Raw genomic sequence first — 17,002 nt, 5'->3', positions numbered from 1 at the left:
CAAATCGTCACCGTCTACGTGGTCTCGCCATCTTGTGCGTTTACGATGGTCATGTGTAATAGCATCGAGCAAATTGTTTGGTTTTCTTTTTTCTCTTTTTATATTTATATATTGCGTACCATTAGGAAACGACATCTGCCACCGTGACGTGTTTACTCCCTGGCCGCTCCATCTGCGATTGTTTTTCTTGGTCCGTTTGTGATAAGAGCACGTGCCGGACAATGTTTCCCATTCTGTGCCTTTCTTGACCCCAACTTGCAGCCGCTGCGCGCTTCGGTTATTACGTCGGTTAAATGCGAAAAATTGTATTTGATTTCGCAGGTTCAATTGACGATCAGAACACTTCCGGACTTGCCGTTGGGTGCCAAGTACAAGTGCGTTTTCGGCGATGCGGATCCAATCGACGCCACTGTTACGGCAACGGGACTGTCTTGCCCCACGCCGGACCTCCAATCACGACCCGCCATTCCGACCTCTTCGGTCAGCGCCGCCAATTCCGTGCTGACGCCAAGCCTGACGGGCAGCAACCAGAACACGGTCACCGATCACGTTTTGGTCCCACTTTCGGTACGTTCCCATCCGTAACGTTTTTTCCGTAAACAATTAGACTTTTGAGTCGGGGTCGGCGCTGATCGATACAAAGCGAAAAGCGGATCTTGATGTTGTATGTGTTTTTTGTTTTTTTTTTGTTTGGCCCACGGTGCGTTCAACGAGTTGTAGTTCCCTCTTGACTTCCTGCGAGTCGAGTAGTCATTACGCACTGGATGCAATTAGGGAAAACTACAATGTCGACTCGCATGTGTGTGTGTGTGTGTGTCTCCCTCGTTGTCGTTTTTATTCAACGCTGATTGCTTCCACACACACACACACACACACACACAAAAAACATAAACGAATGACGCTGTCTTGACTCCTTTTACCTTTGCATTTTGAACGATGGGTCCACACCTGGGGGAAACGTCTGTCTGTTAAGACTCGAAAGAAATTAAGAGTCGGAGAGAACGTTTCTTGAACTAACATCAATAATGTCGGGAAACGGCGTCTCGCGGCGACGGATGAACGTCGAATGGACGCAGATGCACACGCGATAGCCAAACGCGCTTTGAAAATGACAGATGGCTCCCCCCCCCCCTTTTTTTTTGTTTTTCTTCCATATACTGTACATAAATATATTTCAAAAAAAATAAGAACAGCAACAGGCAAAAATAAAATAGAAGAACAATGATGAAAACTTCCTCTAGGCCTTTAGCTCTCCATCAACGTCCGTCCGTTAGTTAAACAGATGATATGAATCCAACCTGGTTTTTCTGATTGTTGTTGTTGCTATTGTTGTTTCTTTAAAACGATGATTATCTCTTACTTTTCATTATTCCACTCTACGCATCTCTGCATGCATATGAATGTAAATACGAGTTCTACATTTTCAAATGGAAATGACTGGCCGATTCGTGGGGGGTGGATTGTTTTCGTCCGCACTCTGTAGCAGAACGAACTAGAAAAAGAAGGAACTTAACGGGATCGAACATTTTGTTGTTGTTTTTTTTTGTTAAATCATAAATCAAAAAAAAAAGAAAAAGAAAAAGAAAAAGAAAAAGAAATAGAAATAGAAATAGAAATAGAAATAGAAAGAAAATGCATCTTCATAATGTTTTGCTCGTGGCAGGTGCGGTCTTCGGAGACGAATAAGGATTTCGTGAGCCGAAATTTCGCCTACTACGATTGTTCCAGACACACGACTTGCTCTTCGTGCGTCAAAGCTCAGTGGGCGTGTAACTGGTGCGTCCACGAGAATCGCTGCACCCACAACGCCAGCACGTGCCAGCGCACCGTCGTCAGCGGAGAAAATGTAAATATATTTAACTGACGATTAGACGATTTTTAAAAGCAATCAATTGAAACTAATATTTGCTCGGCCTTTTAAAAAAAAAATGATAGAATCCAGCGCACTTGATGACTCACGGAGCCGCCTACTGCCCTCGTCTGAAACGTCCATCCGATGAAGATGATTTAGTTCCGAGCGGAGTGGCCCGTGAGCTCGTCCTGGAAGCCGAGAATCTGCCACATCCACAGGCTGGACACGCTGGATTCCAGTGTTTGGTGGACATCGAAGGAGCCAAAATGGCCATCGGTGCCCGCATTGAAGCCGGACGCTATGTGGTCTGCGACAAGACAACGGTACTTTTATCATCTGTCGCATTCTTCCTTTTCCTTCCCTTTGTTTTTGTTTGGTTTCGATTGACTTTTGGTTCTCACGCTGTCGGCTTCCGGCCGACAAAATGTTGCTTCATCAGCAAACTGTACGATGGCGGGTGTTCAACGTAATGCTCGAAGCTCGAGATGCGTCTCAGCTTTGAGAAACACGAGAATGATATCAATAAGATGAGCCGTCCATCGCTGCGGATTTTGCCTTGATTTCCAGCTTCTCATTTCATTTCCTTGCTCCGTTGTTTTGACAGTATTCGTACGAGGCCAATGTCGGTGAATACGAAGCGCAGGTGTCAGTCGTCTGGAATGGCGATCACTACGTCGGATCGCTGCCCGTCACGCTGTACAAATGCGACATTCTGGGATCGCATCGCGATCATGCCGACTGTTCGCTGTGCGTCACCCGCGCCAAAAAATATCGATGCGCCTGGTGCGGTTCCGTCTGCGCTTACAGCGAGGCCTGCCCGCTCACGGCCGCAACCGAATGTCCTCGCCCCCGCATTGATGTGGTACGTCCAAATACATTCAATGGCTTTCATTCAATCAATTAAACTTGGAATCGGATCGCTGTTTCAGATCAAGCCGCTAAGTGGGCCGATTGAAGGTGGCACTCTGGTGACGATTGAAGGCAGCAATCTCGGCCTGAAGGAGGAAGATGTCAAAGGAAAAATTCGCATCGGCGATATACCTTGCGAGCTGATCGATTATCAAGTTTCGGTCAAGATTATCTGCCGGACTGGGCCAGCTCCAGCTGAAATCGACGCACCCGTCATTATTGGCAATACGGCCGGCTACACTGAGTCGACCGTCAAGTATTCCTACAAGGTTCGTATTTTGAGTTTCCGTTTGAGGCGAGTCTCTCCTTTTGTGCGTGTAAACGACGGGCACGGGTGTTCGGTGTTGGACTTTTTCGAGTAATGGCATCCGATACGGACGGCCATTAACCTCTAATGTTACCCCCACTCGGGCGCGCATTGTAGTCGGATTTCTAGTCGCAATGCGAGTCCGACCTCGATTTTCCATCGTTCTTCCATTGTTCATTCGGTCGTGTTTGTTTTTGTTTATCTTTCAATTGTTGCAATGTTCACTCGATTTCCTGTCGGCCCACATTTACTTCGTGCTATTTCGTTCTATTTGTGATTTGTGATTTGTTTTTGTTTTGCAATGGGCAGGATTTGGAATTGCACAGCGTGTTCCCAACATTCGGACCTCAGAGCGGCGGCACGTTGTTGTCCATCACTGGATTCCACCTGAACATGGGCAGCAGCGTCTCGGCCTTCCTCGACGAATTGCCTTGTTTGGTGAACAGCAGCCACGCGTCCGGCACCCGGCTTCTGTGCACCAGCTCGCGCACGGCCGGTCCACGCACCATCGCCCAGTTGACTGTGACGATCGACAACGCCAAACGCGTTCTCGCCAAGAATCCGTTCAGCTACACCAAAGACCCCACCATCATGGAGGTCAAACCGTTGAGGAGCTTCGCCTCTGGCGGCCGGATTCTCTCGGTGCACGGCACCAATCTCGATTCGATCCAGAAACCTCAAATGGCTGTTTACATGGATGACGGCATCACCGTTGCCAACGTCACGGTACGTAAAAAAGGAAATGAGAGCAAACATTGAAAAACAAAACAAACTAAACAAAATAAAACAAAAATGTTTTAAAATCAAAATTCGAATCAGTAATAATTAGATCCATTGAAAGAAGAAAAGAACAGAGGCCAGCTCTCTGTTTCAGCCCACCATTCTCCTCTCTTTTAAAAGAAAATTCATTTCGTTTGCATAACTCGATAATGATGAGGTTGATAAAAGAAGAAAAAAAATCAAAAATGCAAATGCGATTTTCTCTAACGCTTTCTTGCGCCTATTCAGGTGTGTCGAGTGGTAAGTGCTTCGCATATGGAGTGCCCATCCCCGCCCGTCGACTTTGAGGCGCTGATTAACGCCCGCCGGATGCAGCTGGCAGCCCTAACGGCAGCGCCGTCCTCGTCGCCGCTTTCCCGGCGCAAAAGGGCTGGCCTTCGTCCGCATCGCGACGTGCCGCGCTCCGTCACGTTGCGCATCGGCTTCCTGATGGACAATGTCGAATCGGTTCGCGACCTCAAGAAACATTTCCAGCAATTGCAATACGTGGAGGATCCGAGTTATTCGGCATTTATCGGCGCCAGCCTCGTCAAATTGTACAAAGGTGACACGTTGGTCATCGAAGGCGAGAATTTGAATTTGGCCAGCGACGAGACGGACGTCAACGTGACGATTGGGACGCGTTCGTGCAACGTCACCTCCTTGGCCGCCACACAACTGGTGTGCACCCCGCCCGAAGTGCAGCCGACGGGAACGGACGAGATTGGCATCAAGACGGAATCGGGTCTGCCGCTAGTGGTCGTCCGCGTCGGCCAGAATGTTCGCTTCCCCATCGGCTACCTGCAGTACGAAGTGGTTAAGCCGTACACGTTCCCGCCGGAAGCCATCGGCGGCATCACGGCCGGAGGTGTTTTGCTCGTTCTCGTCTCCATCGCTATTCTGCTCGTGTATCGGCGCAAATCGACCCAGGCCGAACGCGAATACAAGCGCATTCAGATCCAGATGGACACCCTCGAGAGCAACGTCCGCTCCGAATGCAAACAAGGTAAACACTAAACACATCCCTCATTTTTATTTTTTCAAGTCAAAGTTCAAATTTTTTTTTTTCTTCTTCTTCTTCTTCTTCTTCTTCTTCACAAAATCACACCATTTAATTGAAACTCATCTTGTCTAAATCACCGCTAAAAAAACAATGATGCACTCTGTGTGCCTGATTTTGTTACGCTGTCTTAAGATGTAGCACGTTTTGATGTTGGTTTGATTTTCTTGATTTTCGTACTTTTCTTTCGCCCTCTCCTTGGTACCGCCCTTTATACTGAACATTCCTTTATTTATTTGGCTGTCATTTATTTATTTATTTATTTTTTTGTACTGTATTTCTTTATATATATATATTCTATATATATATTGGCCCTGATTTTATTTGTCGTCTTGCTATGACGTTTTCCACAGCGTTTGCACAAATGTGCACGTGGGACTCGCGACGCACTGGTGGTGGTGGCGCCAATCTTCCTGGTATTGGCTTCATTTCTGGCTTCTTTTTTTTTTATTATTTTCTTATTTTTCATTTTATTGATTTATTTCGATTTATTCTTTCTCCTCTTTTTTTTTTTTTTAATTTTATTAGTTTCTCTCCCCTCGTTCCTACCAGCCCGTGCAACCCCCCTCTACTTCTTCTTAATCCTTACTTTTCGTCCCCTTTTCATCCTTGGAGACGTTATGATGAGCTTCCTTCCTCTTTCTTTGGCCATCTCTCTCTTTTTTTCTTTTTCTTTTTTTTTTTTTTTACTTTGTATCTTCTCTGTTGCGCCGCCGTTTCCAGTTATATATCTCTTAAAGCTCTTTCTCATTCCGTCTCATCCAGCCACCCCCATCCTCACAATTCCGTTGATCTCTCTACCTTTTTCTCACATTCTCCAAGGCTATATATATATTATATATATACGCTAGTTTTGTTTGCTTTGTTTGTTTTTTTTTACTGTATATGAAATAGTCAAGTGTTAGGCTATATCGTATATAAATAGTATAAAGAAAAAGAGAGAGTGTTGTCTTAAGTATACTGTATATCTAGATTAACAATTTTCTTTTTTTTCCCATTCGCCCAATTCTTTTTTTTTTTTTACAGCCTTTGCCGAACTCCAGACAGATATGACAGACTTGACGGCAGATTTGCAATCTCTTGGCACTCCGACGCTGGATCACAAGACGTACGTGATGAAAGTGTTTTTCCCAGGAGTTAACGACCATCCCATCCTGAACGATCCCAAGGTAAAAATAAGGAAAAAAAAAAATGAAAATATATTTCGACGCAAAGCCGTAGAATGACGGACCGAATGTTTGGCTATTGCAATCAAAGCTTTGCACATCTTTGACCTGCCTTTTTTTTTCCTTTTTGTTACAGCGTCGCCTTACCGGACCGAGAACCAATTACGACGCGGCTATGATGCAGTTTGAACAGCTTATTTGCAATAAGCATTTCTTACTGACTTTCATCGAGACGCTCGAGTCTCAGAGAGATTTCAGCATCCGCGACAAGTAAGTCTCCCAGCCTTTCATTCGCTACACGGAATGTTTATGTATTTCAATGTTTTCTTTCTCTTTTGCTGTGTCCAGGGTTAACGTGGCATCTCTTCTGGTGGTGACACTAATGGGCAATATGGAATACGCCACAAGCGTGTTGCGATCGCTCCTCTTCCGGCTGATGGAGAAAGCCGTCAGCACGAAGCATCCGCAGCTGATGCTTCGTCGCACCGAGTCCGTCGTCGAAAAGATGCTCTCCAACTGGATGGCTCTCTCCATGTATCACTACCTCAAAGATCGAGCCGGACAGTCCATCTTTGTCCTGTTCAAAGCCATCAAGTACCAAGTGGAGAAGGGACCCGTCGATTCGATTACGCACGACGCTCGCTACTCGCTCTCGGAAGAGAGGCTCCTCCGCGAGCAGATCGATCACTCATTTGTGGTGAGTTTGTCTTGCGTTCCGTCTCTATAGTGATTTTCACTGTTGCTAATCCTCTCCTTTGGCCGCCCCTCGCCTACGCAATCCTATCTAGACGATTCATCTAGTTCAAGAGGATCACTACGAGAAGATCCCCTATCAGCCGTATCATGTAAGTGGGGCTTTATTCGATTTGGACATCAATCATTACGTCGCCGTTTCGTACGTTTCTCTCTATGCAACATAATAATAATACTCTTTCTTCTCGGTTTCGGCCCTTTCTCTTTCATTTGTCAACAGACGATCCCCTTGGCACCGGAAGAGCTTGAAGAGAAGATCCAGTGTCGCGTTCTCGATTGCGATACCATCAGTCAAGTGAAGCACAAAATACTCGATGCCCTTTACCGCCACACGCCTTTCTCACTGCGTCCAGCTGTTTACGAAGTCGATCTCGGTATGAACTTATGCAGTTGATAATTTTCGACACGAAACCTGGATGTTTGCTAATTGAATATGTATTCGATTGTTGCAGAATGGCGACAGCTGCGCGGTAGCAGTGTCATCCTGTCTGACGAAGATGCCACCTCAAAAATCATGAACGGATGGAAGAAGCTCAACACCTTAGCTCATTATGGTGTCAAAGAATCGCCGTCATGTCACTGGTGCCACGCAAAATGACCAACTGCACCATGACAAACGGCCATTGCAAATCGTCCTATCGCAACTGTAAGTCATACCTCCTGCCATTCAAATCGATTCAGACGATTCGAATTCAACCATTTCTTTTGGTTTGGCTTTTAAAGGTGTCAACGCTTATCACTTCAACTCGACCTTGACTCACGCCATCCTGCAGAACGGCAATAATGGAGGCGATCCGGAGAATGGAGTTAACCATCTGCAGACGTTTCATTTAGTACGACCTCCGATGGACGACACCAAGTCGAATGGCAAACAATGGTCGCCCAATGGACAGATGGACCGTACGCCGAAAGCCATCCCTGAAATTTTCCTCACGCGTCTCCTCTCAACTAAAGGCACAATCGAGAAGTACGTCGTCGATTTCTTCCGCACCATTCTGACAGTCGACGAGCACGTGCCGCCAGCCATCAAGTGGCTCTTTGACCTCCTCGACGAAGGAGCTCGCAAGCACAATATCACCGATCCCGAAGTGCTTCATGCCTGGAAATCCAATAGGTATAGCGATATATTTGAAAATCATTGCTCGGGACATATCAGTTATTTAATCAATGATTCTTTGGTTCTGTAATGTTTAGCTTGCCACTCCGATTCTGGGTCAATTTCATCAAGAATCCCGACTTTGTATTCGATATTTACAAGACCAACACTGTTGACTCCTGCCTGTCGGTTATCGCACAAACGTTCATGGATTCGTGCTCCACCACCGAGCACCGCCTGGGCAAAGACTCGCCTTCAAACAAACTGCTTTTCGCCAAGGACATACCAAAGTATGAATTGATTGACCTATTGCGTAAATCAAAAGAAAAAAAAAAGAATTCCTATTAATCTCGGCTTCTATTTTCAACCAATAGATTCCGCGAAATGGTATCGACGTTCTACCAAGACGTGTCGGATATGCCTCAGATACCCGACCAGGAAATGAACCAAACTATGCAGCAGCTGTCCATGTCGCATATCGGCGAATTTGATACAGTGGCCGCACTCAAAGAGCTCTACATCTACGTCAACAAATATCGCGTGCAGCTATTCGAAAATCTGGAGGAGGAAAATTATTGCCGCAAACTGCAACTCGCCCAACGTTTGGCCAACGTCGCCTGCGTTATGGAGGGCGAAGAAATTTCTGCCTGTTGATGACAATGACACACGAAACGCCGAAATCTTACGGCTCGTCGTCGAGAAATCCCTTTCTGATCTGTGATAAAAAGATATGGCAAGAAGAAGAAGAAAAAAAAGAAGAAAATTAGAATGACGATATCGACGTGTGAGAAAACCTACGATATTCGCCCGCTCGTCAACTGCTAAGGGATATAATTTTGAAGCCGCCACAAGAGATAGAATAACTGTTTGAAAAATTGTGCCTCGATTGGTCTCTCTTCTTTCGAGATCGAATCCGGATTTGTTTTGTTTGGTCCCCTCACCTCGTTTATTTTTGTAACTGGATATCATTCGTTTTTTCCTCTCCATTTGTAGATTCTATGGCGCCGCATGATTCTTCTGCATGGACCTACCGGGTTCTTATCGCCTCTCCTTTTCTTCTGTAAGATCCCTATGCCCTGTAACTCCCTCGCAAACGTGAGCAGTTTAAAAGGATGTTCATTTTCATGTTAAATAATAATAATATGGGCCTGTTTATATGTCATTACATGCTGTGCACACAGAAACCCTCTCCATTCGTGGAAGCGGTGTTCCCTCCTTAATCATAGACCAAGCTTTTGAGTTTTTCAAATTGTATACACCTTGTCCTTTATGTTTCTCTCATTATTTTTAATTCAGATCATGTCTAATATTATATATATGAAATGGAAGAGAAAAACAACCATTGCGAATAAGCACGTGCGCATTATCGAGACAGGTGGAACATATTTTCCCCCCTATCCCCTGACTATGGAGTTGACTGTTGATTTTTCCCGAAATGATTCTGTGGCCTGTGTGCTTTGTACGTGCATATTTGCAAAAAAGTATGTATCGCAAATTCGGAAAAAAAAAATGTTTTTTTCTAGTCAGGTTCTGAAAGAAAAAAAAAACTGCATTTGTTTTATTTCTACTGATTTTTTTGAAGGTATTTAATTGGGAATATGATAAAAAGATGTTCAAGATCGGACAGCCTTGCTTGAAATGAGCCATCGAATTGGTGTTCTAGTCAGAGATATGTATTAAACAGTTACTTGTTAAAGAAGAAAAACAAACATAACACAAAAAACAAATTTCCGAATTCGCTTTTTTTGTGCGATGTTTGACCACAGTTGTGAAACTGATTTTATTAAGTCGGTAATGTTACAACACTTTTCGATTGATGTCCCCTAATTCGAATTTTTTCGAACTCAAATCCAAGCGGTTATTGCCAGAGTCGGGCGGAGTGCGCTCTGAGCTTGAGCGAAAAAGGAGCGCGCTCGCGATTTTCACTGAGCGACGAGGGGTGTGCCTAAAATGCGCGCAATCCCAGCGCGCTTAGACTACTAAAATGCGCGCTTTCATTTGCGCGCATTTCGCCCAAATATTAAATCGTGTACCCCCTATTACACTGTGTAATAAAAATGATGAATAAGTAAATAAACTAAATTATTAATTATAATGATTTTTGCCGTTGCGTTCGCCGTCTCAATCGCCTCGAAAAAGGATCCCACTAATCTACATTACGATACTTCTAAAATGCGACAGCAACCTCATAGAATGTTTTAAAAAGGGCTGCATCACCCAATTCCTAGAATCTAGGAATCTCCAAGGGCATTACATGGGCAAGACACAGCCACCAGTTCGGGAAAAGGTATACTGCCATTGTAGAAGAACGTATATTGATTGTAGGAAACAAAAAAGTGCAGCTTCTGATAAAAAAGCTATAGGAAAAGAACCACCGTGGGATCTCATCCAGTGCGACGGATGTAAAGAATGGTTCCACCGCAAGTGTGAATTATGGCCTGAAACCCCCGAAGATATTAAATGGTTATGCAGAATTTGTGCAAAATAAAATTTGAATGTCAGTATGTGTGCAACATTCATGAAACGTGGAATACATGTAGGCTACCATCGCGTTACCCTAACAAGTTGTGTTTTTTTGAAAGAAATTTTAAATTACTTTTGCTATAATCCACGCAAATTTGGGCGAAATGCGCGCAAATGAAAGCGCGCATTTTAGTGGTCTAAGTCTAAGCGCGCTGGGATTGCGCGCAGTTTAGGGGGTTCAGGCGCGGGCGCGCATTTTAGGCACACCCATCGACGAGCGCGTGCCGCTCAATTTAAAAAAACGCGAGCTTGAGCTTGAGCGAAGATCTGCTGGGCGACTCGCTCGAACGCGAACGCCACCTATCAGTCAGCAATAAAAACATTTGGTCCAAACTTAGTGCGCTATCTATGAACAAAAATTTTTTTTTTTAAAGTACGCAACTGTACAGACGACACCCAAAATCGTCTTTTCAGCACTGCGGGACTCATTTTTGTTCCAAAACGTTCAAATTTATCGGACAGTAATTTTGACAAACTTGTGTTTTTGAAACAAAATGGAATATCTTTTCGAAACTGGCAACTTTGCCCATCAAAAACCTAGCTAATAGCCAGCAAGTTGAACTCTTTTAACTTTTTTAAGTGTAGTAATCAGGAAATTGTAATACCTATAACCTACTGTGATCGCTTTTAAGAGGAGTAAGAGGAGAAAATACAAGTTTTTGACAGAGATTTTTTTGTGTGAAGAGCGAAAGCGGAGGGTCTTCTCAACAGACGTTAAGACCTTCGATAAAAGGGTGAAAATAAAACTCCATAATAATTAGTGTTCTGTCATTGAACAATTTTGCTTTGTCCTTGGCTAATGCAATCCTGGCTACATTCTTGTTTCTATTACAGTCCTAATCAAAACTAACCGAGTTTTAACAAGCTACCCACGTTCCTCTAAAGAAAGAACAACCTCTGCAACACTCTCTCTCCAACCTTAACGAAACAATCGAGTCACCAAAGCTGCATTTTGTGCAAATTGATACTCGAATCGTCTCGGTGTGAAGAGCCCGTGTTAAACCTTTATTACGGCAGTGTAAAATTTTTAAAAATGTAACAACTTGTAAATTCGACAACTTTAACACCATTTGACAGAATACATTTATATTTGGTGATATGCTGTAGTATATCACAAGGTATCATTTAATGATTTTTTTAAATTTTTAATATTTAAAATTCAGTGTTTAATTTATAGTTTACTAAAAATTTTTAATTTAAATTCAATATATTTAATAGTAAATACAATTATTTCCGCGGAAGGTTTGGAACAAGGATTTATTAGCTTGAAAGTAGTACAGTTCATTTAAAAAATCAATTCTTGCAAATTTGTTTTAGTTTAAGATAGCCTTTTTGCATAACTTAACTCCACTACAGGTAATGATCCTGAACACACGAAACTCCATCATGGAGAAGGTCTTTACTTTCATTCTTTGCGGCCTCTAAGTTTCTTTACAGGTCCAGTAATCTCATTTCTAAGCTGAGTCTCGATGAGCCGACGCTGTTGTTCCTGCTCAAATACATTAGTCTGCATGGAAGCTACTTCGTTTGAGTTCTTCATTTTCGTACTGCATCTCCTCCAAGCCCGTCATGATAAAACTTAATTGTTTAAATTTTTGCTGAAAATGGTAAATTTCTTTACGCATTTCTTGGTGTTCTTCTTCGAGTATTTCAACATAGTCTTCGATTCTATTATCGGTCGCCGTGGAATGATGGAGTTTCGTGTGTTCAGGATCGTTACATGTAGTGGAGTTAAGTTATGCAAAAAGGCTATCTTAACCTAAAACAAATTGCAAGAATTGATTTTTAAAATGAACTGTACTACTATCAAGCTAATAAATCCTTGTTCCAAACCTTCCGCGGAAATAATTGTATTTACTATTAAATATATTGAATTTAAATTAAAAATTTAAGTAAACTATAAATTAAACACTGAATTTTAAATATTAAAAATTAAAAAAATCATTAAATGATACCTTGTGATATGCTTCATCATATCACCAAATATAAATGTATTCTGTCAAATGGTGTTAAAGTTGTCGAATTTACAAGTTGTTACATTTTAAAAAATTTTACACTTCCGCCATAAGGGTTTAACACGGGCTCTTCACACCGAGACGATTCGAGTATCAATTTTCACAAAATGCAGCTTTGGTGACTCGATTATTTCGTTAAGGTTGGAGAGAGAGTGTTGCAGAGGTTGTTCTTTCTTTAGAGGAACGTGGGTAGCTTGTTAGAACTCGGTTAGTTTTGATTAGGACTGTAATAGAAACAAGAATGTAGCCAGGATTGCATTAGCTCAGGGACAAAGCAAAATTGTTCAATGACAGAACACTAATTATTATGGAGTTTCATTTTCGCCCTTTTATCGAAGGTCTTAACGTCTGTTGAGAAGACCCTCTGCTTTCGCTCTTCACACAAAAAAATCTCTGTCAAAATCTTGTATTTTCTCCTCTTACTCCTCTTAAAAGCGATCACAGTAGGTTATAGGTATTACAATTTCCTGATTACTACACTTTAAAAAGTTAGAAGAGTTCAACTTGCTAGCTATTAGCTAGTTTTTAATGGGCAAAGTTGCCAGTTTCGAAAAGATATTCCATTTTGTTTCTAAAACACAAGTTTGTCAAAATTACTGTCCGATAAATTTGAACGTTTTGGAACAAAAATGAGTCCCGCAGTGCTGAAAAGACGATTTTGGGTGTCGTCTGTCAGTTGCGTACTTTTTCAAAAAAAAAATTGTGTTCATAGATAGCGCACTAAGTTTGGACCAAATGTTTTTATTGCTGACTGATAGATGGCGTTCGCGTTCGAGCGAGTCGCCCAGCAGATCTTCGCTCAAGCTCAAGCTCGCATTTTTTTAATTGAGCGGCTTGCGCTCGTTGCTCAGTGAAAATCACGAGCGCGCTCCGCCCGACTCTGGCAATAACCGCTTGGATTTTAGTTCGCAAAAATTTGAATTGGGGACATTAATCAAAAAGGTCTTAACGTCTGTTGAGAAGATCTCGAGCCTTTTTTTGTAATTTTTGGCTGTTTGACTCAACGTCTTTTTGGTTTTTTGCATCTGCTTAATCACACCGCTGTCTTGCGGGACTTTAAGGCTTTCGAAATTCACACTTCTTCAGCCATCGTTTGAACCTAGACCCTGTCTTCTTCCCGGTGAAATCTGTGTCTTTTTGCGTGAGGTCCGTACTGCCTATCTCGTCAATATTCTCTACTAAGACGATACCGCTTGCTTCCGTTGAGTCTTCCCCCGAAGCAGTGAGGGCATCAGAGAACGCGTCCGCTTGCTCTTTAGCTGCTTGTTCTGCTTTAAGGGTGGCCTGGATTACAGCCTCATTCTTTTGCAAAGCTAGTCGGTATTGCATCATCAGATCTTTAATAGTTTTCTGCGACTCTTCTTCCGCCTGTTGCATCACCGCAATCGAGAATGTTAAGTTCTTGTTTTCAGCCTCTAGGGCTTGTATCTTGGTTTGTAGTAGTTCTTGCATTTCTGCACATGGTTGGTGGTTCACATCGACATTCGATTCCAATTGAGATGATGGGCGTCGAACAGAACTCTCTGATATGCCTAGATCTATTTGCGTTTCCAGTAGCCCGTTGCACTCACGGTGTTCTTTGATTAATTCTCCTGCTTGTTGGTCTGAAAGCGAGGTCGCTTTACAGCTCTCCATCATCCTCTCGCTTTCTGTGCGCAGGGTTTCAAGCTCTTTGCGGAATTCAATAGTTTCGTACTCTTTCGCGGCGAGAGTTTCGCGCAAATTGTTCATTTCCTTATTGGCTGTCTCAAGGTCAGTTTTTACCAGACTATTTTTCTCCAATAGTCGCTGGTTTTCGGTCTGTAGCCGACCTAGTTTCTTCTTTAAGTCTTCATTACTTTCGCTGAGTTTGAGCTCGCTCAAATGCCAATCAGATTTTTGTTTACGAACAGATCCGTTCAGTCTTTCCATGTCGATCTTTATTTCTTTGTTTTGTTTTTCTAATTCGGCACTAAGCGCTTTGAATTTTGCAAGCTCATCGCGTAGTTGATCATTCTCAAGTATTTTGTCATGTATGGTCTTATTGGCTGATTCTAGATCAGATTTTAGCCAAGCTATGGTTGACAGGTGTTTTTCCACGAAAGATTTCTCTTCTTCTGCAGCCTGCTCGGCAGCTTCCTTTGCATGCCTCACGTTGCGCTGTTTTGAATACAAAGAATTCAGCTTTGCTTTCAAAATCTCTTTGTCATCCATCAGCTTTAATTCCGTTTCCCTCAATAAAGATGCAACCTGCTCTTTAAGATCTTCATTTTCCTCGCGGACGGAAGATTCTTCTTGTTGCTTAGTTTTCAAATCGTGTAACTCGGCTTTCAGGTTATCCATAAGATACAGTTTTGCATTGAGTGTTTCGATCGCTGAATCAAAGGTTACTGTCAGAGAATGGCTATCTTTGCTGACGCGATGAAGTTCGGCTGTTTTTAAGGCAAGATCGTTTTGGTATTCTTCTTGCAAAGTTGATAGTTTTTTCGTTAAATCTGCATTCTCCTTAATTAGGCTGGACTCATTTGATTGGCAAACCGATTGCCATTTCGTGACAGTCGCTCGCAAAGATGCAACCTGTTCTTTAAGATTTTCCTTTTCTTCGCGGACGGAAGATTCTTCTTGATGCAGATTGAACTCACTTGATTGACAATCCAATTGCCATTTCATGGCAGTCGCGCGCAAAGATGATGCTCTCTCTGTTGTTGCTTTATTGACACGGGGTGAAGATTTCGATATGCCATGATAATTCTTTGGCGCCTCAGGTAGTTCGTTTTGCAAATGAGAAATGCCAACTGTCGTGCTTTGGAGAACCTCATTGGCGGTTTTCAGGTTCGATTCGAGAATTTGATTTCTAGTTTGTTCAAATACTGAAAGTTTATGGAGAAGGTCTTTACTTTTCATTCTTTGCGGCCTCTAAGTTTCTTTGCAGGTCAGTAATCTCATTTCTAAGCTGAGTCTCGATGAGCCGACGCTGTTGTTCCTGCTCAAATACATTAGTCCGCATGGAAGCTACTTCTTGTTTGAGTTCTTCATTTTCGTACTGCATCTCCTCCAAGCCCGTCATGATAAAACTTAATTGTTTAAATTTTTGCTGAAAATGGTAAATTTCTTTACGCATTTCTTGGTGTTCTTCTTCGAGTATTTCAACATAGTCTTCGATTCTATTATCGGTCGCCGTGGAATGATGGAGTTTCGTGTGTTCAGGATCGTTACATGTAGTGGAGTTAAGTTATGCAAAAAGGCTATCTTAACCTAAAACAAATTGCAAGAATTGATTTTTTAAATGAACTGTACTACTATCAAGCTAATAAATCCTTGTTCCAAACCTTCCGAGGAAATAATTGTATTTACTATTAAATATATTGAATTTAAATTAAAAATTTAAGTAAACTATAAATTAAACACTGAATTTTAAATATTAAAAATTTTAAAAAATCAGTAAATGATACCTTGGGATATGCTTCATCATATCACCAAATATAAATGTATTCTGTCAAATGGTGTTAAAGTTGTCGAATTTACAAGTTGTTACATTTTTAAAAATTTTACACTGCCGCCATAAAGGTTTTAACACGGGCTCTTATGCCCGATTATGCTCTTACCATGGTCTATAAACTGGAGGTCTACGGACTGTCGTCTGCTCCAGATTTTGTCTGCTTTTTTAAACTAAAATCCGGGCATCCGGTAGAGGCGCTGACTGTCCGCTCATCATAACAATTCATTGTTAGGACATGGTTAGGACCTGGTGCATCATTTGGAAAAGTAAGTTTTGGTTTTTTTTTTTTTTTCTGAAAGTCTACAAGTTAATTTTTTTGTGAAAAATTTTTAAACATGTTTATTTGGACTTTCAGGACCAGCACAATGCCAAATCGTTGCTTTGTGCACAATTGCAAGACTGGTTATCCAAGCAACAAACCAGCTTCTACACTATCATTGTTCGCACCACCCAAGGATAAGCTCTCTTCAAACAATGGGAGCAATACATTCCTCGTAAGGATATAAAGCTAAAACCATCATCAAGGTGTTTAGACATTTTGAAGAAGATGACGTCATTAAAGGACGCATGATAAAAGGGACGGATGGAAAAGAAATCTTCCATGCGTGGAAGAACTGGACCCTTAAAGAAGGAGCAATTCCAAGAATTTTTCAAGGTAACTATAACCATATATTTATACTCAAATAATAAAACCTTTTTACAGCTTCTTTTATCAATGTAACATAGATTGCCCGAGTCATCTGACAAAGCCAAAACCAGCAGCCAAACTGCCAAACAGACGGACGGTTTATTTTTTTCCTATTATTGATTTTTAGAAATTAATACCTAGCATCAGCTTGCATGAAAAGGGCACAGTTGTAGGCAGATGCCGATGAACCAACGATGCAAACAACTTCTCCGTACTCTTGCATAATCTTGATCTGTTTTTTGTTTTGTTAAAAAAAATAATAATTGAAGGATTAACGAAGAACCATTGCTTTAATGATCGAGGGTTTTTACCATTTTCCGCGTGGCGGTAGGAGTAGACTCTGTGAACAAGGACACCAGAAGTGGACATTGTCAACTTTTCAATGTGCGGTCAATT

General features: G+C 42.2%; 1 protein-coding gene across 3 annotated transcripts in view; it reads left to right on the top strand.

The window, feature by feature from the left end:
- LOC116930425 (plexin-B) overlaps window positions 1-17,002 on the top strand; it is a 54,127-nt gene that overhangs the window by 27,262 nt on the left and 9,863 nt on the right. For 2 of the 3 annotated variants that reach the window (XM_045179257.1, XM_045179258.1), the window contains exons 7-9: window positions 322-567; window positions 1,664-1,846; window positions 1,936-2,175. In XM_045179257.1, the coding sequence (XP_045035192.1) occupies window positions 322-567; window positions 1,664-1,846; window positions 1,936-2,175 (669 nt within the window). Of the gene's footprint in view, window positions 1-321; window positions 568-1,663; window positions 1,847-1,935; window positions 2,176-2,456; window positions 2,715-2,781; window positions 3,031-3,377; window positions 3,795-4,076; window positions 4,834-5,240; window positions 5,304-5,913; window positions 6,057-6,189; window positions 6,324-6,401; window positions 6,751-6,841; window positions 6,899-7,026; window positions 7,181-7,258; window positions 7,453-7,529; window positions 7,673-17,002 lie in introns of those variants that run through there. The other variant, XM_045179259.1, reaches the window with a different exon arrangement.

This window comes from Daphnia magna, linkage group LG9, assembly GCF_020631705.1.
Source record: "Daphnia magna isolate NIES linkage group LG9, ASM2063170v1.1, whole genome shotgun sequence".
NCBI lineage: Eukaryota > Metazoa > Arthropoda > Branchiopoda > Diplostraca > Daphniidae > Daphnia > Daphnia magna.
Note: the sequence above shows the minus strand (reverse complement) of the source record. Positions and strands in the feature narration are given on the sequence as shown.